At 38.2% G+C, this 24,947-nt stretch overlaps 1 protein-coding gene across 1 annotated transcript in view; it reads left to right on the top strand.

The window, feature by feature from the left end:
• PIK3C2G (phosphatidylinositol-4-phosphate 3-kinase catalytic subunit type 2 gamma) overlaps positions 1-24,947 on the top strand; it is a 380,793-nt gene that overhangs the window by 272,455 nt on the left and 83,391 nt on the right. The window contains exon 27 of the mRNA XM_087442698.1: positions 12,860-12,969. Within this exon, the coding sequence (XP_087298824.1) occupies positions 12,860-12,969 (110 nt within the window). The remainder of the gene's footprint in view (positions 1-12,859; positions 12,970-24,947) is intronic.

Raw genomic sequence — 24,947 nt, 5'->3', positions numbered from 1 at the left:
GTACCTGTCATATAGTAGGGTTGAATTAATTTATTATACTAGATCCTTTTAATCTATGAGAGCACTGTCCAACACGGTATCTCCTAGTCACATGTAGTTATTTAAATTTAAATAATTAATATTGAATAAAATTTAAAGTTTGGCTCTTCAGTCTCACTAGCCACATTTCAAGTGCTTAACAGCCACATGTGGCTAGTGGTACCATATTGGGCAGCATAGATATAAAATATTTCCATCATGGGCAGCAGAAAAGTTCTATTGGGAAGTGCTGAATAAATGTTGCCATTGTTGCAATGAAAATTTGATTTAGATCTTTAACTTTCAAACAACATATGGACCTTACTTCTCTCCTCTCTGCCTTGAAAAATAAAGATTTCTAAAAATATTATAAACATGTAGTCCTTCATATACAAAGACATTTTGATTTCTTCAAGTATAAGTTGGGTATATAAGGTTCTACCCATCTCCAGAATCTTCAAGTTGGTTTTCCAGTAATAGCCAGTGATGCATATTGGTAGATTTGCATTCTATCTCCCAATTCTATTAGATCATATTGCAATTATGAGATGATTTATGATTCATAATCTGTTTTCATATCACAAAGGAAACTCTACAAGGACTGTGTCTGTGACTTTGACTCCAGTCTATTTACTTGATAGATAACCAGGTAGTATCAACTCTGGTATCCGCTTGGGCTCTAGCAGGCTCTAGCTCATGAATCCCTGATCTCTTGAATGCTTACTATATGCCAGTAACTGTGGAGGATACATTAACATATGACACCCAGTCAGTCTTAGAATTTTCAATTTAATAAGGAAGATAAAATTCCTGTACACAAGTAAATGAGATATCCAGCATTTCTTTTTTGTTTGTTTTTAAGTTTTAATTAATTTTTTTATTGTAGTAACATTGGTTTGTAACATTGTATACATTTCAGGCATACATTATAATTCTATTTCTGCATTGATTACATCATGTTCACCACCCAAATACTAATTACAATCCATCACCACACATGTGCCCAATCATCCTTTTTGCCCTCCTCCCTCTCCTCCTCCCCTCTGGTAACCACCAATCCAATCTCTGTCTCTGTGTGTTTGTTTGTTGTTGTTTTCATCTTCTACTTTTGAGTGAGATCATATGGGATTTGACCTTCTCCCTCTGACTTATTTCGCTTACCATAATACCCTCAATGTCCATCCATGTTGTCACAAATGGCTGGATTTCATCGTTTCTTATGGCTGAGTAGCATTCAATTGTGTATATGTACCACATCTTCTTCATCCATTCCTCCCTTGATAGGCACTTAGGTTGTTCCAAGTCTTGGCTATTGTGAATAACGCTGCAATGAACACAGGGGTGCATGTATCTTTAGGCATTGGTGTTTTCATGTTCTTTGGATAAATACCCAGCAGTGGAATAGCTGGATCATATGGTAGTTCTATTCTTAATTTTTTGAGGAATCTCCATACTGTTTTCTGTAGTTGCTGCACGAGTTTGCACTCCCACCAGCAGTATATGAGAGTTCCCTTCGCTCCACATCCTCTCCAACACTTGTTGTTTCCTGTCTTGTTAATTATAGCCATTCTGACAGGAGTAAGGTGATATCTCACTGTAGTTTTGATTTGCATTTCCCTGATAGTTAATGATGTTGAACATCTTTTCATGTGGCCTGTTGGCCATCTGTATATCTTCTTTGGAGAAATGTCTGTTCAGGTTTTTTGCCCATTTTTTAACTGGGTTATTACTTCTTTTGTTGTTGAAATGTATGGGTTCTTTATATATTTTGGAGATTAACCCCTTATCAGATATATGGTTTGCAAATATCTTCTCCCAATTGTCAGGTTGTCATTTTGTTTTGTTGATGGTTTCCTTTGCTGTGCAGAAGCTTTTCAGTTTTATGTAGTCCCATTTGTTTTTTTTTCTATTGTTTCTCTTGCCGGGTCAGACATGGTGCTTGAAAATATGTTGCTGACACCAATGTCAAAGAGCGTACTTCCTATGTTTTCTTCTAGAAGTTTCATGGTTTCAGGTCTTACATTCAAGTCTTTAATCCATTTTGAGTTAATTTTTGTGTATGGCATAAGATAATGGTCTACTTTCATTCTTTTGCATGTGGTTGTCCAGTTTTCCCAACACCGTTTGTTGAAGAGACTTTCCTTCTCCATTGTATGTTCTTGGCTCCTTTGTCGAAAATTAGCTGTCCACAGATGTGTTGGTTTATTTCTGGGCTCTCCATTCTGTTCCATTGATCTGTGTGCCTTTGTTTGTGCCAGTACCATGCTGTTTTGGTTACTATAGCTTTGTAGTATATTTTGAAATCGGGGAGTGTGATACCTCCAGCTTTGTTCTTTTTTCTCAGGATTCCTTTAGCTATTCGGGGTCTTTTGTTGTTCCACATAAATTTTAGGATTCTTTGTTCTATTTCTGTGAAAAATGTTCTTGGAACTTTGATAGGGATTGCATTCAATCTATAGATTGCTTTAGGAAGCATGGACATCTTAACTATGTTAATTCTTCCAATCCAAGAGTATGGAATATCTTTCCATTTCTTTGTGTCTTCTTCAATTTCTTTCAGCAATGTTTTATAGTTTTCAGTGTACAGATCTTTCACCTTTTTGGTTAAGTTTATTCCTAGGTATTTTATTCTTTCTGTTGCAGTTGCAAATGGGATTGTATTCTTAATTTCTCTTTCTGCTGCTTTGTTGTTAGTGTATAGAAATGCAACTGATTTTTGTATGTTGATTTTGTATCCTGCAACTTTACCGTATTCGTTTATTACTTCTAAAAGTTTTCTGGTGGATTCTTTAGGGTTTTCTATATATAAAATCATGTCATCTGCAAATAGTGACAGTTTCACTTCTTCCTTTCCAATTTGGATCCCTTTTATTTCTTTTTCTTGCCTGATTGCTCTGGCTAGGACTTCCAACACTATGTTAAATAGGAGTGGTGACAGTGGGCATCCTTGTCTGGTTCCTGTTCTTAGAGGGATAAGTTTCAGTTTTTCACCATTGAGGATGATATTAGCTGTGGGTTTCTCGTATATGGCCTTTATTATGTTGAGGTACTTTCCTTCTATACCCATTTTATTCAGTTTTTATCATAAATGGATGCTGTATCTTGTCAAATGCTTTCTCTGCATCTATTGAGATGATCATGTGATTTTTATTCCTCATTTTATTAATGTGGTGTATGATGTTGGTTGATTTGCAGATGTCGAACCATCCTGCATCCCTGGAATAAATCCCACTTGATCATGGTGTATAATCTTTTTAACGTATTGTTGTATGTGATTTTCTAGTATTTTTTTGAGGATTTTTGCATCAATGTTCATCAGTGATATTGACCTTTAATTTTCTTTTCTTGTGTTGTCCTTGTCTGGTTTTCGTATCAGGGTAATGTTGGCTTCGTAGAATGAATTAGGGAGCTTCTCCTCTTCAATTTTTTGGAAGAGTTTGAGAGGGATAGGTATTAAGTCTTTGAATGTTTGGTAGAATTCACCAGGGAAGCCATCTGGTCCTGGACTTTTATTTTTGGGGAGGTTTTCGATTACTGTTTCAATCTCCTTAGTGGTGATTGGTCTATTCAAATTCTCTGTTTCTTCTTGATTCAGTTTCAGAAGGTTGTATGATTCTAAGAATTTGTCCATTTCTTCTAGATTATCCAATTTGTTGGCATATAGCTTTTCATACTATTCTCTTATAATCTTATGTATTTCTGAGCTGTCTGTTGTAATTTCTCCTCTTTCATTTCTGATTTTACTTATTTGAGCCTTCTCTCTTTTTTTTCTTGGTGAGTCTAGCTAAAGGTTTGTCAATTTTGTTTATCTTTTCAAAGAACCAGCTCTTTGTTTTATTCACTTTTTTCTATTGTTTTTTTAGTCTCTATTTCATTTATTTCTGCTCTGATTTTTATTATTTCCCTTCTTCTTCTTATTTGGGGCTTTGTTTCTTCTTCTTTTTCCAGTTCCTTTAGGTGTGCTGTTAGATTGTTTGAGATTTTTCTTGTCTGTTGAGATAGGCCTGCTTTGCTATAAACTTCCCTCTTAGAACTGCTTTTGCTGTATCCCATAAATTCTAGCATGTCGTATTTTCATTTTCATTTGTCTCCAGGTATTTTTTGATTTCTCCTTTGATGTCCTCATTGACCCGATTGTTGTTCAGTAGCATTTTGTTTAATGTCCACGTATTTGTAGCTTTTCTGTTTTCCTTCATATAGTTGATTTCTAGTTTCATACCGTTGTGTTCAGAAAAGATGCTTGGTATTATTTCAATCTTCTTAAATTTGTGGAGACTTGTTTTGTGGCCTAAAATGTGATCAGTCCTGGAGAATATTCCATGTGCATTTGAAAAGAATGTGTATGCTTCGGTTTTTGGATGGAATGTGCTGTACATATCTACTAGGTCCATCTGTTCTAGTGTGTCATTTAAGGCTGGTGTTTCCTTATTGATCATCTGTTTGGATGATCTATCCATTGGTGTAAATGGAGTGTTAGAGTCCCCTACTATTATTGTGTTACTGTCTATTTCTCCTTTTATGTCTGTTAACAATTGCTTTATATATTTAGGTCCTCCTACGTTGGGTGCATAGATATTTACAAGTGTTATATTCTCTTGTTGGGTTGTTCCCTTGATCATTATGTAGTGCCCTTCTTTGTCTCTTGTTACAGTTTTTGTTTTAAAGTCTATTTTGTCTGATGTGAGTATTGCTACCCCAGCTTTCTTTTCATTGCCATTTGCATGGAGTATCTTTTTCCATCCCTTCAGTTTCAGTTTGTGATTGTCTTTAGGTCTGAAGTGTGTCTCTTGTATGCAGCATATATATGGTTCTTGTTTTTTTATCCAGTCAGCCACCGTATGCCTTTTAATTGGAGCATTTAGTCCATTGACGTTTAAAGTGGCTATTGATAAGTATGTACTTTCTGTCATTTTTTAATTTTTTTTTCTTGGTGTTTTAGTAGTTCTTCTCTGTTCCTTTCTTTGTCTCTTGCTCTCTTCCCTTGTGGTTTGATGACTTTCTTTAGTGTTATGTTTGAGTTCCTTTGTCTTAGTTTTTTGTGTATTTATTATAGGTTTCTGGTTTGTGATTACCATGGGGTTCATATACAGTAACCTATGTATATAGCAATCTCTATTAAGTTGATAGTCTCTACCTCTATCTGAAAGCTCTACTCTTTAACTCCCCTCCTCCCACATTTTATGTTTTGGATATCGTATCTAATCTCTTTTTTGTGCATTTGTATCTGTTACCCTCTTATCATGGAAATAGATAATTTTTCCTATTTGTGGTATTCTCTTTCCCCCTTAGATAAGTCCCTCAAGCATTTCTTGTAGAACTGGTTTCTTGGTGACAAACTCCTTTAATTTTTGCTTGTCTGAGAAACTTTTTCTCTCTCCTTCCATTTTTTTTTTTTTTTTTTTTTTAAAGATTTTATTTATTCATTTTTTTCCCCCCAAAGCCCCAGTAGATAGTTGTATGTCATAGGTTCACATCCTTCTAGTTGCTGTACGTGGGACTCGGCCTCGGGTTGGACGGAGAAGTGGTGCCTTGGGGCGTGCCCGGGATCCGAACCCCGGCCGCCAGCATCAGAGCGCGCGCACTTAACCGCTAAGCCACGGGGCCGGCCTCTCCTTCCATTTTGAATGATAACCTTGCCGGGTAGAGTATTCTTGGCTGTAGGTTTTTCGTTTTAGCACTTTAAATATATCATGCCACTCTCTTCTAGCCTTTAAGGTTTCTGCTGAGAAGTTAGCTGATAGCCTTATGGCATTTCCTTTGTATGTAACTTATCTTTTTCTTGCGGCTTTTAGGATTCTCTCTTTATCTTTAATTCTGGACATTTTAATTATGATGTGTCTTGGTGTGGGCCTCTTTGGGTTTATCTTGTTTGGGGCTCTCTGTGCTTCCTGTACCTGGATGTCTGTTTCCTTCCTTAGGTTAGGAAAGTTTTCAGCTATTATTTCTTCAAATAGATTCTCTGCCCCTTGGTCTCACTCTTCTCCTTCGGGGACACCTGTAACACGGATGTTAGTGCACTTGATGTTGTCCCAGAGGTCCCTTAGACTGTCCTCATTCTTTTTAATTCTTTTTTCTTTTATCTGTTCAGCTTCGCTGATTTTTTCTAGTCTTTCATCCAGCTCACTGATCCATTCTTCTGTATCCTCTACTCTGCTTTTGAGTTCCTCTAGTGATTTTTCATTTCCAGTATTGTATTCTTCATTTCTGATTGGTTCTTTTTTATATCTTTCATTTCTTTGTTGACATTCTCACTGAGTTCATCCATTCTTCTCCCAAGATCAGTGAGCATCCTTAGCACTCTTTGTTTTAACTCTGTCAGGTAGGTTGCCCATTTCTGTTTCATTTAGTTCCTTTTCTGGGCTTTTGTCCTGTTCCCTTACTTGGAATGTATTCTTTTGCCTCTTTCCCTGTGCTTGTGTCTAAGTATTAGGTAGGTCAGCTATGTCTCCTGATCTTGGAGAGGTGACCTTATATAAGTGATGCCTTACGAGGCCCAGCAGTGTGCTTCCCTCTCATCACCAGTTCCAAATGTTCCAGGAGTGACCCCTGTGTGGGCTATGTGTGTCCTTCTGTTGTGGCGGGGTTGCTCTTCCCATAGGTGCCCAGGGAGGCTGAGCTGTCCCCCTCTCCAGCTGGTTGTAATGCTCAGCTGCGTGTAGTTGTTGTGGGCCCTTGGTCTCTTTATCAGGTGTGGGGAGCCCCAGCACAGTTGGCTGCAAGGTCTAGTAACACATTCCTGTTGCAGTTTTTCTATTAAGTGCATAGGCTCGCAGCGTGGCTGGTTGTTAGGCACAGGGGCTTACAATTGCTATAAGCCTCCAACCTATAAGGCTCTTGTCAGCTCTCTGAGGATTGCAGCTGGGTGGGGCTGGCCTCAGGCATGGGAGCACCCAATTGTTTCAGGCTTTGGAAGGTAGGGCCAATCCCCTATGTGAGTCTTTGAGAAGCACAAGTCTTCTGCAGCTGACAGGCCCCACAGCCCACAAGTACGCACACACAGTCAACACAGTGCTGCCCCACCTGCGTGCCCCAGCACCCTGAAATGGACCCAGTCTCTCCAAGGCAGGAGCCCCACACACTCCACCGACACACCACAGTCTTCACCTGCTCCTTGTGCATGCCCTGTCCCACAGAGGTGGACCCACCCCCCAGGCTGCAGAGTATCCAGGCATTTCACTTAGCAGGCCCACAAGTTGCCCGAGGGCTTGTTGTTGGGTGGGCCCAGTCTCTAGGGTGGGCTGCCTGCCCTCACTGAGCTGGATTAAATCAGTGCTCTAGTGAGTGGGGCAGACCCTGGGCTAGCAAGCCCCAGGGAGAACTCCAATGGTGTCTGCCAGCGTCTGTGTCAGCACGCCCACACCAGTCCACAACAATGGCCGCTGCCAGCGTACCAGTCCCTGGAGAGGTCTCACCTTGCACTGAGATGCGCTCAGAGCCTATCAGGTGAGTCTCTTTTCACCAAAGCACTGTGCATCTTTTTTTCTGGTGATTTTAGGTTGCTTTCTGAAATGGGTGAATTTGTGCATGGGCCCTTTAAGAGCTGGCTTTAATTTCTTTGTGAACCTGCTTTTTTGTGGGTATTCCCCAATGTTTTTAGTAGAGAGCAAAGTCAGATATTATGCCGCTTGTCTCGGTTGTGGTGGGTCCAAAAAATGCCTATCGCGGGGGCCACTCCCAGGCTCAGGGCCCCGCTCCTCCAGGGAGGGCTGTGGACCTGTGGGCTGCTCCCAGGTGGCCGTGAAGCTGGCGGCTTGGGAGGTGGCATTGTTTCTCTCCAGAAGGGAGTTTCTGCCTCTTCCACCTCAATTAGGATTGTCGTTTGTTGCAGGGGTTCCTCTTATCCAGTTTTCAGTTCTGTCTCAGGGGTAATTTTTCCAAGAGTAGTTGTAAATTGGCTGTGTCCGCAGGAGGAGGTGATTTCAGAGTCTGCCTACACTGCCATCTTGACTTCTCTCTCTCCATCATTTCTAAATGTCTATAATGCTAGAAATAACTGCATACAAGGAGTAAGTGCCGTATTCTAACAACTACTTTAACTGGTCACAGACATTTCAAAAATAAGCCCGAAGCAGAAAAGCACAAATATAGTTTATGCTCCTTCTCAGGTGACACCAAAAATTATGCTGAATAATACGTGAACTTGTCAAAACAATGTGAAGGGACAGCTTTTTGAAAAAATAGATTCAAAAAGCTATTGGTGGGCTTTTTTCTCTTGTTTAATAAACTTTTCTACCTGCTAAAAAGAAAATTTTCAGCATATGTCATAATATATTAAATAATCATTAAAGTAAAGAGTTTCTGTAATGTTATTTCATTTAGAAAAGGTAGATATATGGTGTTTTAATCAATTATTGAAATAATTTCTCATAAAATAATATTAAATACAGATATTGAAGGTTTCTGGTATATAATATTTCCAAAAAAGCTCCCTATGTTTTAAATATCAAGTCTGGACTTTTAGGCAAAGGAGGAAAATTTGGCAGTGAAGGGCACTAATTCAGATTAAGCATATAATCTTCGATTTAGACTCTCACAGAAATTGAAACAGAGATCAGAAGCAATGTGTGCCAATTTGACCAATGAATAAATATGTGTAAAACAGCAGTGTGTTATTACCTCTGTTTCTCATCATTTACCTCTCGATTCTCTTCTTTTTAGATTTCTTTCCTATGGGATTCTGTAGATAATCAAAGCATCAGTAAAGGTTTTAGGACCACGCTTTCTCTGGTATAGCTTCTTGAAAAATGAAAAATAAATTTAAATTTGTGCAAGATTGTTTCCTACTTATGTGGGTAATCTATATTTTCCTCAATTCTCTCTTCAAACTGACTCTTGCTGTGTTAACTTCTTTGAAAAGGACTCAATCTACTATATGCCATTACCCAGTTAAAACATAAGAAATACTTGATATGGGTCATAAATTCTATCTTCTGTGAATGGTCAGTACCCAAGATTATGAGCCATAAGCATTTGGTGAGTCTACTATGGAGTTAATAGTCCGTCCTTGGTAGAGAGTAGTGTGTTTCCAGATAGTCCTTTTTATTTACTCCTGGGAAAAACAGGGAAAAAATAATCCATGCAATTCCCATCTTGCTTAAAAGCAAAACATCTGTAGGAGACCCAAGAGTGTTGCTGGCTGAAATCACTAACATAAAAGCCTGTATTTCATCAGCTTTTCTCTCATTAAAAAATCAATATCAGCTATTATGGAAGGCTCCCAAAGAACACAGGGAGCATTTACCCGGTTTAAAATGTTTATCACACCTATTATTATATCAGATATTTCCCAGCAGAAAACTTTCTGATTTTTCTATGTGGTGGCAAAGAGTGTCTGCTTCCTTAAGCATAACTATCAAAATAGATTTGGACTTAGTAGGAGGAGAACAGAAGTAGAAAATTTAAAAATGTTCCTGTCCTTTAAAAAGGAACTTGTCTGTTCATTACCTGTATCTGTTCATTACCTGTACTAGCCACCCTTTCCCTTTCCTATTGCCCCAATTAAAGTTATTACCCATGTAATCTAGGCTAGGAAACACTTGAACCACATCTCTGTGGGTCAGAGAACAGCCATGGCTAAGTGGACTCAGGTATGAGGCCATCTTTACTCTGATGTGCAGAGTCACAACACTCAAAGCCTCTTCTCTAAGGAATGAAGCACATCAACAAGAGCAAAGTTAGCACTTGTTACCTTTAATCAGCCACATGACAAGGAGAGAGCTGGAGTTCATCTGATTTGAAGCCATCTGCATTTAACTGGTGTGTAGTGTGTGTGTGTGTGTGTGTGTGTGTGTGTGTGTATTGGCAGAAGAAGGAGTAAGTATGGGGTCTACTTCCCGAGGAAATGTTCAACAGAGTCCTTAGCAAGCAGGTGTGAATTCAGGATGTCTGGAGAAACTAGAAAGCAATTCAGATCTAGGGGAGAAGCCTGTTCTTAGCAAATAGGCAATCACACTATGATTGGGAAAGGGAAAACTGCCTCAATAAGTACACAGACATCTCTAGAACTATAAATACAGAACTGATAAGATAAAGTCTAATCTAGACTTTAGTTACTGTTGGGAATGTATCTCCCTTTGGTTGATTTGAAGTTTAGTAGTCAGGATTGAACTTGCTGCTTAGAGGTTTTCAAAGCCTAACAGGTCAGGTATTTTTTCATTCTTTCATTCATGTATTCTTTATTTCACAGACATCACTTAAGTTCTATGTACAAAGCATCATTCTAGGCAATGTAGACAATTCAACATTGAATAAAAACCCAGTTTCTACTCTCAAAGAACTTAAAAATCTATTGTGACAAACATATACACGAACAAAACATGGTAAAAGCTAGGCAGCAATAAGTGCTGTGAAAGAGGTGGGACCCAGATATGATTGTGTACAAAGAAATCAGTAATTAAATCTTATCGAGAGGATCTGTGGTGCTTCAAGGAGGAAGAAACATTTGAACTGAGCCTTCAAAAAGAATTTCAGTAGACAAGGAGGGAAAGTAAAGGAATCCTGGCTGAGAGAAAAATATAAGTATGTGTAGAGGCTTAAAGAACATGGGCATGACATGTGTTGAAAATGGAGATAATCGAGTGCACTCAGTCTGTGATACAAATGGAGACCTATGTAAACTATAAAGTTGAAGTGATAGATCACAGTTAGATTATGAAAGGATTTATGATCAGAATGAGGATTTTTCAACTTTAGTGTATAGATACCTGAGAACCTAGAAGCATTTTTTGTTTTTGATGAAGGGAGTACCATGATCTAGCTTGGATTTTAGACAGATACCTCAGAAGTTATGTGATTAGAGAGATAGGGATTGGAAAACTAGAAAAAGGCAATTCAAGTTATCTAAGCAAATGAAGATGAGGAGCTGAACTAGGATAATAATTGCAATGGAAAAGGGACTGAATACAAGAGGCTATTGAGGTGGTTTTTATAGAATTAAGTGATTGACATTGGGAGTCAGGAAGAAGAGGAAATCAAAGAAGATATGAATTTCTTGTTATTTGGACAGTGGTGACAGTGTAAATGGAGATATGAAACAGGAAAAAGGAGGAAGAGTTTATGGGAGAAGAGAATTTACTCAAATTTAGATATCATGAATTTGCGATGTTAGATCATCCGTAAGGAGAGGCAGCTGACAACTTTCCAGTACTACCTGATCCTTTCCCATGGTTTCAGTTACTATCTATATGCAAAGGACTCCCAAATCTATATTTACAGCTGCATGCTTTAGACCCCACACAGCCCTTCAAATATATCCAATCAATCACCCAGTTTTTTTAGTTCTATTACCTACATATATTTAAAATCCAATAACTTATCTCCATTCCTAAACAGTCTCCTAATCCAGCCTCTTATTTGGCCCCACTATAATCCATTTTCCATACGTAACCACACTGATCTTTCTAAAACACAGTACAGTTCTTTTAATGCCCATTTTAAAACACTAAAAGAGCTTTCTCTTGCCTTTAGGATAAAATGCAAAATCTCTTATATTGCTGAAATATCCTACCCGACTTGCCTTTCAGCCCCATCTCTTGTCAGTCACCCACAGGATACCCTATTTCCAGCAAGCCATCCTAGATTTATTTCTGTGAACAAATGGAAAATATCCTGCTCTCCTCTGTATATCTACGTATATATGCTATTCCCTCAACCTGGGTGAGGACAGTAGGAAAGGAGAATAGTTTCAAATCTATTTTTTTTCTCCCTTGAACTTCATCGAGTCAATCACAACTTCAGTCATCCTCCATAACCATATTCTCAGTTTATTCTTTATTTTTAGGATTAACAGCATTGTTTTTAACCTCTCACTACTGTACAAGTGTCTCTATTCCAGAACAGGAAATAATTTATCACCTGAGTCATAGAAGACATTCTTCTTCATTTTTTTTTCTTTTTGCAAAGTTCAAATTTATTTCAGAAAGATCAATTTTTCTTGAAAGATTTTTGCCTATAATTAAAAAGAATATTATCCCTCGGTCTACATTATAATATAACCAAAGTACTTTTCCACAGATTGGCACAAAAATACTTGAGCCTTTGTACAATTTTATGTTTAATTGTTTCATTGCTTTGAAAATCTTTAATAAATGCCATCATCACTTAACTAGGGAAAATTGTGTTCTTATAGTATGAGTCGGAGAGTCATGAAAGAACATAAGATTAAGAACCAAAGGGATGAGTTTTATACTCTGTGCTTATGCAACATTTGACCTGGACACTTCACTTACAGTTTTTGGAGATTAAGTTTTTCATCCTTAAAATGGGTATTGTGATATAATTTTTGTGTAATAATTTATAATGTATAAAGCTCTGTCTTATTCATTAGCCATTTGATTCTCCCAGAACATGTTAGGTATTTTTATATCTACTTTAAAAATGAGAAAATGGAGATTCAAAGAGGTTAAGAGAATTTTTCAAGATCATTCAGATTGTAAATTGTGGGTCCAGAAATTCTGACACGAGAGCTCTTATTATTTATTTTGTCCTGTGCTAAATATGCCTCTTCTATAAGAAAACAAGATGGAGATAATAATACTGTCATGCTTACTTCACTGGTTTATGATGAAGATAAAATTAAATTATTAATCTGCAAGTACTTTGACAATTTTATTGTTTCTTATTTTTATTATTATCGTTGTTGCTTCTACTACTAAATATGGGAGGTTAAAAAACATGAACTTAAATTCATTCATGTTTACAGACTGAAAGGCATTGCTATGTAAATTTTTTATATATATTTGTAGAGTTAACCAAGAAAGCCTTAACCAAATTTGACTGAGATTTGATTTACATTTATTCTGAGGTTTTTTGTTTTTGTTTTGTTTGTGTTTGTTTGTCTAAGATGCTACATGCAGGATTGCCTGAGCTAAGTGGAATCCAAGACCTGAAATATGTGTGTAATAATCTTCGTCCACAAGACACAGACCTGGAAGCAACAAGTCATTTTACCAAGTAAGATTAGCCGGGAATGTATGAGTGTGCGTATATGCATGTGTATAGGCACATGTTTCACATTTGAGATGATTTTAGGGTGAACAGTCATTGGTATAAAGCTGTTATTTCTATAACCAGCTTTGTCTTCTTTCCCAAGGGGTAGAAAGGGAGCAATGTGAATGTCTAGCGGAAGGCCTTAGTCAGTGTTTCTGTAGCATGCTATTGTTTGCTAACCAGCCTTTTCATGTAACACATTGCTCAATCAGAGGTCATTGAAAAGAGCAAGGGCTGACATAAATAAATTGATTGTTCTACTTGAACTATGTCCAGAAAAACAATTTGGAAAAGGAGATTTATGATGAGATATGGACTCACTACTTTCATCTCGAAGACAATACAAATATTGGAATATTTGGTGACTTTCTTCTATTTTTAATCTACTTTTTATTAAGAAAGTCTGGGAAAACTAGTATACATTAAGGTAAGAGTCTGGGCAGAATACAGTGAATATCAGTTAGACTCAAAATCATTGTCAAAAATCATTGTGATGCATTTTATAATATAAGATTCTTTTGGACTTCAATTTTTGAATGGATAGCCTGATTGCTAGCAAATTTTAGGTACTCAATAAATATTAACTGTAATTATTATCCTAGTAAACAATTTAAGTAGAGAGATACAGTGCTCTTTCCTATAACTTTTTAATATTGAATCTTATTCTAGTCTAATTTTTTATTCTAATATTTTCAACTGAAAATTTGTAAACATGAATTATACTCTTTTTAATGGAGGTATGCTTTGTCCTTTTGAAGAAAACAGTACTTATAATAAAACCTTTCCACGCAGGTATTACTTTTTTTCTCCTCCTAGAATGTATTGTGAGGAATCTCTCTCCATTCCAAGGGAATAGTGAGAGTTCATGGGGACCTCCCATACACTTGGGGAATTGCACTTTTGCAAGGGATCTCTGTTTCATGAACTTCAATGGATAGGCTGAGTAGTTGAGTAGAAGCAATATGACAGAATCATAGGATGTTAGAGCTGGAAGAACACTTATAGTTTATTTATTCTGACAATAAATATGCAAATAAGGAAACTGAGAGCCAAAGAATTAAGGGTCTTGTCCATGATTAAAAGAAGTAGTAAGAAGCAGAGCTAGGACCAGGACCCAGAGCTAGGGCTTTGATCCCCTGGCCCAGAGGTTTTTCAACATTCAACACTGAAAATTGTATGATATGATTAAGGAATACTAGGCAGAGCTGCTGACAAAAACATACCTTCCTGCTACCTAGTTTGTTTGTGAAATTCTATCATCAGAGATTCTTTAGGGGAGTCTGGCAGGTTTCGTGAATCTTGAAAAATGACCTTTAATAGTAAAGGTACCTCTCTACTATTTCTAAAAGAAATTTTGCATTTGTTTATATCCACTTAGAAACTACAAATATTAGTTGACAACTGTCTATAGCAAAAGACACTAGCTTGAAGGCTTGCATAGGCGTTTCAGATCCTTCGTTTCAAGGATGAGGGACTCTCAAGTTGCCTCAACTAGCGGGGTTGGGGGACTTGTATGAGAAATCCCAGGGAAAGGCTATCAGCCTGCCTTAGGAAGAGCAAAAGGACATCTGTCACAAGACCTGGAAGATCCTTCAGAGTTCACAACAGCTCTGGGGAATCTCATCAGCAGGAATGAGCCTTTCACTCTAGTGGCCCATCCTCATCCAGTTAACTGCATCCGAGGTGGGGGGGGTTCATATGGTACCAAAAATAGCCCCCTCAGGCTATTCCATCAGGATCTGAGTGGAATCCGGTTCTTTAAAGTGGGCTGCAGCACAGTAGGCACAATGATTGATGTGCCAATGGGACTGGGTGGAGAGACAGGGGAGGAGCATGGAGAGGACCAGAAAAAGTAGAGGTTGGAAACGTGATTGGGCTGCAGCCTGTGTTTGATGTGTCGTTGCTTAGAGCAATTATAGTGCTGCAGTTTACAAATAGTCCCTCATACCATTTAAAACAAAGGAAAAAACTATATATCAGATGAAAAAAGCTCTTTCGGGCCCTGGCCACAGGAAAAATGTAAATACAGTAGTACTCCGTTATCTGCAGGGGGTGTGTTCTAAGACCCCCAGTGGATGCCTGAAACCTCAGATAGCATCCAAACCTATGTATACTATGTTTTTTCCAATACATATGTACCTATGATAAAGTTTAATTTATAAATTAGGCACAGTAAGAGATTAACAACAACAACTAATAATAAAGTTGGCTTTGGGGCCATTAAGTAAAATAGGGATTACTTGAACACAAACGCTGTGATACCACAACAGTCGATCTGATAACCAGGAAGACTACTAAGTGACTAATGGGCGGGTATCGTATACAGCGTGGATCTGTTGGACAAAGGGATGATACACAGCCATTGGGACTGAGCAGGATGGTGCAAGATTTCATCACACTACTCAGAACAGCTCACAATTTAAAACTTATGAATTGTTTATTTCTGGTATTTTCCATTTAACATTTTCAGACTATGGTTGACAATGGTAACTGAAACTGTGGAAAGTGAAACCACGGATAGGAGGAGACTACTGTAGGCTTTATTTGTCTGCCATAGTCCCATCCCTCCGCATCTCCCAGCTTCATCTGATACACCCAGATCTGTAAAGAGGAATCTTAGATATGAGTGAGCTTGCCTATGTTGACTTATCCATCCTTCCCATTCAAGAGGATGTGAACTAATATGGGAAGTAGATTTGAAGCCAATAATCTCCTGGCAGTGAGCTAGACTTCATTATCCTGCCTGCATATCTCTGCTAGGCTAATTTTCTCACCCTCAGATGTTATGAAGTAGGTTCTGTTAATTAAACTTCATTCTACAACTTTATGGTAAAGAACTTGTTCTCCATTGCAGACTTAAGAGGCATCTAGTCATCTAAACTAGAGCATGTCATATCTCAAGCCTTGGTGGAGGACAGAAGTCCCTTCCCAGAACTATTATCTCTGTGCCACCACCAGGTGGGCTCTGGGTGTTTGGTTTGGGATCTGCTATAATTGCTGCCCTGGGAGACCAGCATGGGATAATTTGAATAGTGACTCCAAAACAGTCACTTTCCTTTCTTTTTCAATTTTGGCCCATTACCAGATGCCTTGAACCTCTCTATATTTTCCCCTCAGACAAATCTCCTGTGAGACTCACTCTCCCTTTAATTTCCAAGAGCCTGTCTCAGTAGTGTATTTTATTCTAAAATCTCAATTATATGCTTTCTTCTTAGATATGATTTAGTGTGTTTTGAGCTTGTCTTTTCAACTCTTCTCTAAGTTCCTTGGTTAGCATATGTAGATCAAATGTTGAAGATCTTTTCTATCACACATTCCATCCAGTACTGTGAAGAACCTGTTATCGAGGTTCAAGAAACCTCAATTGATTGTGACTATGATTCTTTACCATCTAAAAAAGTTACTTAAGATCTCTCTATTATTTAGATATTTTAAATTTTTAAAACAAATTATATAATATTTCTTTTAACACTTGTAAAACAATGTATAGAATGAATTTATAAAAGTAGCTTGGTTAATTAAAAACAATAATGGAGTCTTAAATGATGTGATCCACATGATTCAAATGAATGTTAAAAATTACATGCACTTGTTTACTTTTCTGTGTAAACGATATTGTTATCTTAAGCTCTGTTCTCTGAAATCACAAGGATTTCGAAACTTAAGGAGAAACTTAAAGTATAGACATCAGTGCATGTGATTTACCAAAAAAGAAATCGGGGCTGGCCCCATGGCTTAGTGGTGGGTGCACACACTCCGCTGCTGGTGTCCTGGGTTCGGATCCTGGGCACACACCGACGCACTGCTTCTCTGGCCGTGCTGAGGTGGCATCCCACATACAGCGACTACAAGGATGTGCAACTATGACATGCAACTATCTGCTGGGGCTTTGGGGCAGAAAAAGGAGGAGGATTGGCAATGAATGTTAGCTCAGAGCCGGTCTTCCTCAGCAGAAAGAGGAGGATTGGCCTGGATGTTAGCTCAGGGCTGATCTTCCTCACAAAAAAAAAAAAAGAAATCAAGTTCTGTAATGGATCCAGCATTAGTCTTGGTGCTTCAATGAGAGTCATTAATTATAATATACTTATGAGAGCCCCTGTACATTTAAACTCCTGTTCTCTTTGTTCTGACAGGCTAAGTTCTATAATGAATCCAGCCTTGGTCTTGGTGCTTCAATGAGTGTCATTAACTCTAATATACTTATGAGAGCTCCTGTATATTTAGACTCCTTGTTCTCTTTGTTCTGATGGGCTAAAAGTGTTTTATGTCCCTGTTTATTCTGATATCACTACTAAGATACATATAAAAATAAGACAAGAAAATCCACCCTCCCCTGCCACCACCACCAAGCTCACAGATCTGGGTCATGAATGAGGACTAAGCCATCTGAGACACAGCATGTGTGGCTACCTTAAGTGTCCTAGTCCTGACTGTAGTATTAGCATTAAGATGCTGCCCTCTTGACCCTCTTTGAGACTTGAAAGAAAGAAATGGCTTTTCCTGCCTCTCCAAGGGAGTCCTCTATTTATGAACAATACAAGATCCTACCTTACTCCTGGGTATTCACACTCTGGGTTAAGTGCTGATCATAAGAGATTCAGAGGATGCTATACTGGGCGTGGCATTAAAAATTATATTACAGTTAATGGCATTTAGAGAAAAATGAAAATAAAATTGGTTTGCTGGCCACAAAGTTTTCCACATCATTGCCAACTTCTCTGTCTGCTTCCCTTAATTTTGTCTACTCCCCTTACAGCTAAGTGCTGTTGAATAGAATCAAGAAAGTATCATGGGGCCGGCCCCGTGGCTTAGTGGTTAAGTGCTTGCGCTCCGCTGCTGGCGGCCCGGGTTTGGATCCCGGGCGAGCACCGACACACTGCTTCTCCGGCCATGCTGAGGCCGCGTCCCACATACAGCAACTAGAAGGATGTGCAACTACGACATACAACTATCTACTGGGGCTTTGGGAGAAAAATAAATAAATAAATAAAATCTAAAAAAAAAAAAAAAAAGAAAAGAAAGTATCATGACTCAGTCCCTGCAAATTGATACTCTCATGTAATATCTCTGCCGAGCCCACTGCTAGGCAACAAAGGCAACCATCCATTAAAATGCCTTCCAAATGGGTTATTTCAGAATTTTCAATCACTCTCAAACCTCGGGTTAGCTGTCCTTAGAAACAGATAACCTATTTCACAGACCAGACTAGGAACATTAAGCATAAACTCCCCTGCCTACCTCTCCTCCCACATACAGATCATGCTTTTCACTTCATCCATTTCCTCCTCCAAAAATGTGAGAGGAAATTTTCCATGTATTCCGAGATATTCCATTTGGCCTGTCGCACAGATTCTTTGGTTTAGTAAGTATAAGATCTCCTGCTCTTCAGCTAAAACTGAAGGCAACTTGAAGCAAACAAAATGCCATACTTCAAAAAAACAAATTGTTTGCATTAGTGAGGTATTTTGGTAGCAAGAACCAGAGATTCTATCTGGTATCCTTGGGGAAAAGGTATACATGGACTCAAACTGTAACCTAACAAACCCCAGGAACCAATAGGGCCTGGCTAGTTTCTAATGGAAACAAGACCTTCTATTCTGCTTATCTGTGCCTATCCTATTCTACTTCTCTTTGCCCATTGGCCCATACTCTCCAATATAAACTCCAGAGAGAGACAGTCTAATTGACATAACTAGTTGCTTTTGTCCTTGTTGTACAAGATCCTTCATGCAAAGCCATCATGGATTCTGTTGCCCATCCTTATTCCTATCATGGGCCAACCCTTCACAAAGAACAGCATAAAGCTTCTTCTCTGAACTTTGAGCTTTAGAGAGAACAATCTTCGTTATGAGGGGCCATTGGGCAGAGTAGGCACAATGACTGTCCCAATAAGTACAATTATGAAGCCACTGGAAATGTTGATGACATCCAGAAAGAGTGCTTCTGAACTCCACGTCACAGACACAGGAGCCAGAGTCCCTGAGCCACCTAGGGTGTGCAGACACAATGCTGGAAATTCCCAGTGTTCCCCTTATTCCTCCTTATTTAGTTATCATGGCGACAGGCTAAGACAAGACTATGCTCAGCTGTCTTAAAATATAGTTTAAAGGCTATCCTGTTTCTCTTCAAAATTGAAAAGAGAATAGGCAGATCCCTGGATTCTTTAGTCATTAAATTTTCTTGATTCTGTTTTAGTACTTTGCAGATTTTCCTCTCATAGATCATTGTATTTCCACAAATATGGGTCAAAGGTTTCTTTTGCCTTAGCTTAACCATTGATACCTACAGAAATAAATGCTCACAAGAAAAAAAAAAGCCAGAACCTAGAAGAAGTAACAATCATGATGTCCAACTTTCCCTAAATTAGGAAAGCAGATTCAGAAGGAAATGCAAATTAAACAAGTGGAATTTCTCCTTTCATTGTAAAAGTCTCCCATTTTTAAAAATTTAATTATAAGTACTAATCTGAACTAACTTGACTTTATAAATTACTTTTTTAAACTGCAGGTATAACAATACTGTATTTTTTTAAACTTTTTTACCTTTTAACTTTGTGTGTGTGTGTGTGTGTGAGAGGAAGACTAGCCCTGAGCTAACATCCAATGCCAATCCTCCTCTTTTTGCTGAGGAAGACTGGCCCTGGGCTAAAATCCATGCCCATCTTCCTCTACTTTATATGGGACACTGCCACAGCATGGCTTGACAAGCAGTGCATCAGTGCACACCCAGGATCCAAACGTGCGAACCCCAGGCTGCCAAAGCGGAGCGCATGCGCTTAACTGCTATGCCACCGGGCCAGCCTACCTTTTAACTTTTATTTTTTTAATTTTTTAAAAACTAACCTTTATAAACTACTGTGTTTTTTTTTGTGTGAGGAAGATCAGCCCTGAGCTAACATCCATGCCAATCCTCCTCTCTTTTTATTTTTTTTGCTGAGGAAGACTGGCCCTGGGCTAACATCTGTGCCCATCTTCCCCCACTTTATATGGGACGCCACTACAGCATGGCTTGACCAGTGGTGTGTCGGTGCGCGCCTGGGATCCAAACCTGGGCTGCCAGCAGCAGAGCACACACACTTAACCACTACACCATGGGGCTGGCCCCTATAAACTACTTTTTTTAACTGCAGCTTTTACAATACTGTATTTCCTAAATTGCATGACCCAGTCGCTCTCATTATGACATTTGATGGCTAGGTTGCTGTTCCAAATTTCTGCAATAGGAGAGTCTCTGTTTTTGAATTATATAAGTTACACTGAGAATTTGCCCAGTTTGCCTAAATATCAAGTCAGGATACACCTTAGCTATTGGCTGTAAAAAAAAAGATATTTTAACTCTTCAAGAGACTATTAGTCTAAAGGTTAAGAACATTTGGAAAGTTTAATGTGCTCACCAAGAGTACCAGAAGTAATTAGTTGAAAAAAGATGAATATTCCAGACCCTGCTGTTTCACAACAGCTGTTATCTCCGCAACAGCTATGTGCATCAGTCAGTCCTCACTGGTATTCCTGACCCTGGGCATTGCACACAATTGCTATATACCAGGGATTTAACAAGCAACTAGAATAAAATAATTTATTATTTTCAAATATATTTTAAGATTTTTATTACTTTAATTATAGTACCATTTATCACTTGATTTTTGTATATTATTGCATGTTAAAGTTTATTTTCTTGCTTTGTGTAAGATTTCAATCAATAAGGTAAGCTGACTTTGGTTGGGGGGATAAAAACCTGGAATATCATTTCACTGGCATAGTACTTATACATAATGAGACCAGCCCATCAACCTTTCCCTAGTTCCTTTATCCCATTTGCTCTGATTTGGCTAATTTTGTAAGGAGCCTCCATAGGAAGGCATATGAATTACTTATTCATAGTCAAGGCCATGGAGCCTGGAATTCTTTGTATGCAGTCAGGTGACTTTGATTACATTTACATAAGACTTGCTAACTTTGTAGATGAATTCAGAAGACTTGAAACTTCAACTTGGAAAACAGCAAAGTTTGGTTTCTTTTTTTTAAGCCAAGTTCTAAACTGTGAAGCGGGAGAAAAGGAAAAAAAGAAAGAAAAGAAAAGAAAGATAAGAAACTCTAAAGCTGCTTCTTTTTCTATTCCCTATCTAACATCTCTTTTGTAGGATTTCAAGACAGTTTACCACAAGTCAGTTTGCACAGAACCATAAATTTGTACATTTGTTTTCCTTTGTATCCCTCTATCTGTAGTTTGCTACCTCTTGGATTCTATATATTCATTTCTTTTCTTATTTGGTAGTAAGCTTTCCGAAATAATATTTGCAAGTATTATTCTATTTCCAGTGACTTTTTGTATGTCACTCATTTCATACTCATTTGATCCCATCAACAATCCTGGGGGATGACATGGTTTGGTCATCAACTATGCTTTATAGATAAAACTATTGAGTCTCCTGAAAGCTAACTATTTTTCTTGAGATCACAGGCAGAAATAATAAGTGAGTTCAGAATAGAACAAAATTGATTGCTTGAGTAATGGGTGCTCTTCCCAGGACCCTAAGCAAAATCATATGGAAAAAAAAAAAATCCTACATATGAAACTCCTAATACTTTGATAATCTCAGATAAATATAGATATTCTTTAACTTTAGTTTTTTTCAGATTAGTTGAAAGAACGTGGTAAGAAAATATCTAAATGCTTATAAGCACGTTTCTCAAATTAGGGTACCATGCTATCAAAGCCACAAGGATTAACATGAGATATCCTTTTTATTTTTGAGGAAGATTGCCCCTGCGCTAACGTTTATTGCCAATCTTCCTCTTTTTCTTTTTTCTCCCCAAAGCCCCAGTACATAGTTGTGTGTCGTAGTTATAGAGTTGTAGCTCTTCTATGTGGGATGCTGCCTCAGCATGGCTTGATGAGCAGTGAGTAGGTCCGCGCCCAGGATCAGAACCAGCGAACGCTGGGCTGCCGAAGCAGAACACACGAACTTAACTGCTATGCCACCAAGCCAGCCCTGAGATATCCTTTTTAGTATCTATTTCATTTAAAAGGCTAGAACATGAAGCTTAAATTTTTGTGTTCACGTGTACATACACATTACATACATGTACAGCCAAAATCATCAGCTGCTCTCTTTTTCATGTCAGACAATCTTGAATCTTTAAAAATAAAAGTGCGCAGGGAAGAACTTTTTTTTACTGTGTACCAAGAATGTATCAGCAGTGCTTTCATTGAATTGATGTCAGAATGGTAATTTTCTTAGTTAAAATCTATGGGTTAAATATTTATTGGTCCAGTATAAATTTATAACAAAATGGGAATTATCTTGATAGTGTATGAGAGGAAGAACTGTTCCTCTACCCTCTAGGTTCTTCTGGCTGGTCTAAGAATTAAATTGACATGAGACAGAATAATGGCAGAAAATCAAACAAAGTTTAATAACGTGTATACATGGGAGAAACCAAGGAAAACTGAGTAACTCTCCAAAATGGCTGAAACCACCACCTTAAATATCACCTTTCGTTAAAGACAAAGGAGGATGTTGGGGGTAGTGGTTTGGGACTTCGGAGGGGAGGAAGGCAATTCACACGGAGATGGAAAAGCAAATGTTTGATAAACAAATGTTTGTTGGGCCACCTATAGACAATGTGACTTGAGAGAGAACTTTGATAAAAATGGGCCTGGCAAGATTCCTCCCAGTGCACCACACCTAGAGTTATCTGAAGTGATAGCTCCTTCCTGGGACAGGCCTTCTATCTTAAGTTCTTTTCAGCAATTAGAGGAATGTCAAAGTTTCTTTCTGAGTCTTTTGTCCCTAAAATAATCAAGCCAAAAAGACACATTTTGGGGTGGCAAATTCTGGTTCCCCACAACAGCATACTTTATAGGCTTAAGTATGAGAAAGTGCTGATCAGATTTTTTAGAGATTAAAAGTTCAACATCAGGGGGCTGGCCTGGTGGCACAAGTGGTTAAGTGCGCACACTCTGCTGCGGCGGCCCGGGGTTCACCGGTTCGGATCCCAGGCGCGCACCGACGCACCGCTTGTCAAGCCATGCTGTGGCAGTGTCCCATATAAAGTAGAGGAAGATGGGCACGGATGTTAGCCCATGGCCAGTCTTCCTCAGCAAAAAGAGGAGGATTGGCAGATGTTAGCTCAGGGCCGATCTTCCTCACCAAAAAAAAAAAAAAAATAGTTCAACATCAAACTATTATTTTTCTTCATGAAATAAAAGAAATTGTGACAAAGTTGTAATACTTCATTGTTCCCTCTGAATGGTCAAGAATGATTCACAGAGCTGGACACTCAGTCAGTAAGTCCAATACAAAAAGACAAAAAAATGTAATGTGTTTATTACACACGCTGAAATCACTGCAATGAAAATGAAGTTTAAGAGTTAGATGAAAAAATTTGTTTGTGGGAAGTGTGAGTCACTTGAAACTCTTCTTCTATTTGTATATGATAAAGTGACAGTGTCAGTGTTCTTATAAAATAAGAACGTTCTCCTGCAAATACCTTCACAGAAAAAATCTTTTGAGAAATATTTCCCTGAGACTATTAAAAAGACTGACCTGTAAAACGGGTATTCTATCAAACTGCAAAATAAGCAAACAGCAGCAATAGAAATATGCTTTTGTTGAAAATTCCATCAAGAGTTGCCTAAGAACCATCATTCAACCGCCATTCCACAGCATTATAGGCATCTCTCCTCTATGGTTATTCTGATGTGGCTCATGAAGCAGTGAAAAACTTTGCCATTTGTAGTTACATATTAACATAAATGTGAGTTTAAAAACTATTATAATATTTAATCTGAGAAAAAAAATATCTGCCTATATGCTGAACCTGACATGGGAGATCAGACTTCCTGGATTCAACCCGGTTTTCTGAGACTGATAAACTCAATTGCCCATTCACACACACATAGCTAGGAAACCTGTTAGTAGATAAGCAATTTAAAATATTTATATCATATAAAAAAGTGCATATGTTATGAAGTAGAATAGAATTTGTACACATTTTAAAAATTGGACCTAAAGCTTAAGGACTCTTATGCTTATGTATGCCCCTTTGGATCGTGTTCCCTGGCTGCAAGAAATACTGTTAAATTTTTGTCTGCTTAAGAGTTATTTCTATGTAAAAATTAAAGGATTATTGTTTTAGTGCCTTTGTTCTACCTGGGAGTTCATACTAAATCTTATTGGCTTATTTCTCTCTTAAACAAAGTTGAAAGTCTGTTCATTATAAATAATCCACAATGAGAGCAAAGACTTTGGAATCACATAAATGTGAATTGGAATGTTTGGTTACTACTTTCTAGATGATGTCACCTTTGGTACGCATTTAACCTCTCTTGGTCTTTTTCTTGTCTATTGCTGAAATAATTTTATTGCTTTCCTCCAAGGATGAAAAGGGTAACATAAGGCATTTAGTACAGTGCCTGTTAAAGGATATATACTCCCTGAGGGCAGAACTCTGATTTCTCTTCTTCACCTCTATGTCCCAGCACATAGAACAGTGCCTAGCAGAGAGTTAGAAGTGTTTCTCAAGACTGCCTGGAGGTTTCCCCTAGAAAATTTAAGAACTGGATCCTTCCAGCTGCTGCTTTGGACCTGTAATATAAGAATATTACATGATCCTGCTGATGCTGCCGTTAAACAAAATAAATCAGAGAGCTGCCACCCAGATAAGTCAGATCCCCGCAGAGCCCTGAAACCTACTGCTCTCAGGTTTCCAGTCCCAAGTTGGGTCATATTTAACAGCACTGTTTTATCTGTTAAGTCTGCCACCTGAGAGATAGGAGATGGATTTAAGTGAAAGTCTGCCCCAAAACTATAGGTTTATCATAAAAGTTCATCCTTCATCTCCATTCTTCCTACATTTTAACTGTTGGGCAATGTAAGAATAGGCATGGACGTAGTTGAGATTTTATGAGGGCAAGTATATCAGAATTTAAGATTTACG

Source organism: Ceratotherium simum, chromosome 17, assembly GCF_057802395.1.
Source record: "Ceratotherium simum simum isolate JZ-2026a chromosome 17, ASM5780239v1, whole genome shotgun sequence".
Classification (NCBI taxonomy): domain Eukaryota; kingdom Metazoa; phylum Chordata; class Mammalia; order Perissodactyla; family Rhinocerotidae; genus Ceratotherium; species Ceratotherium simum.
This window is presented reverse-complemented; position numbering and strand designations above follow the sequence as displayed.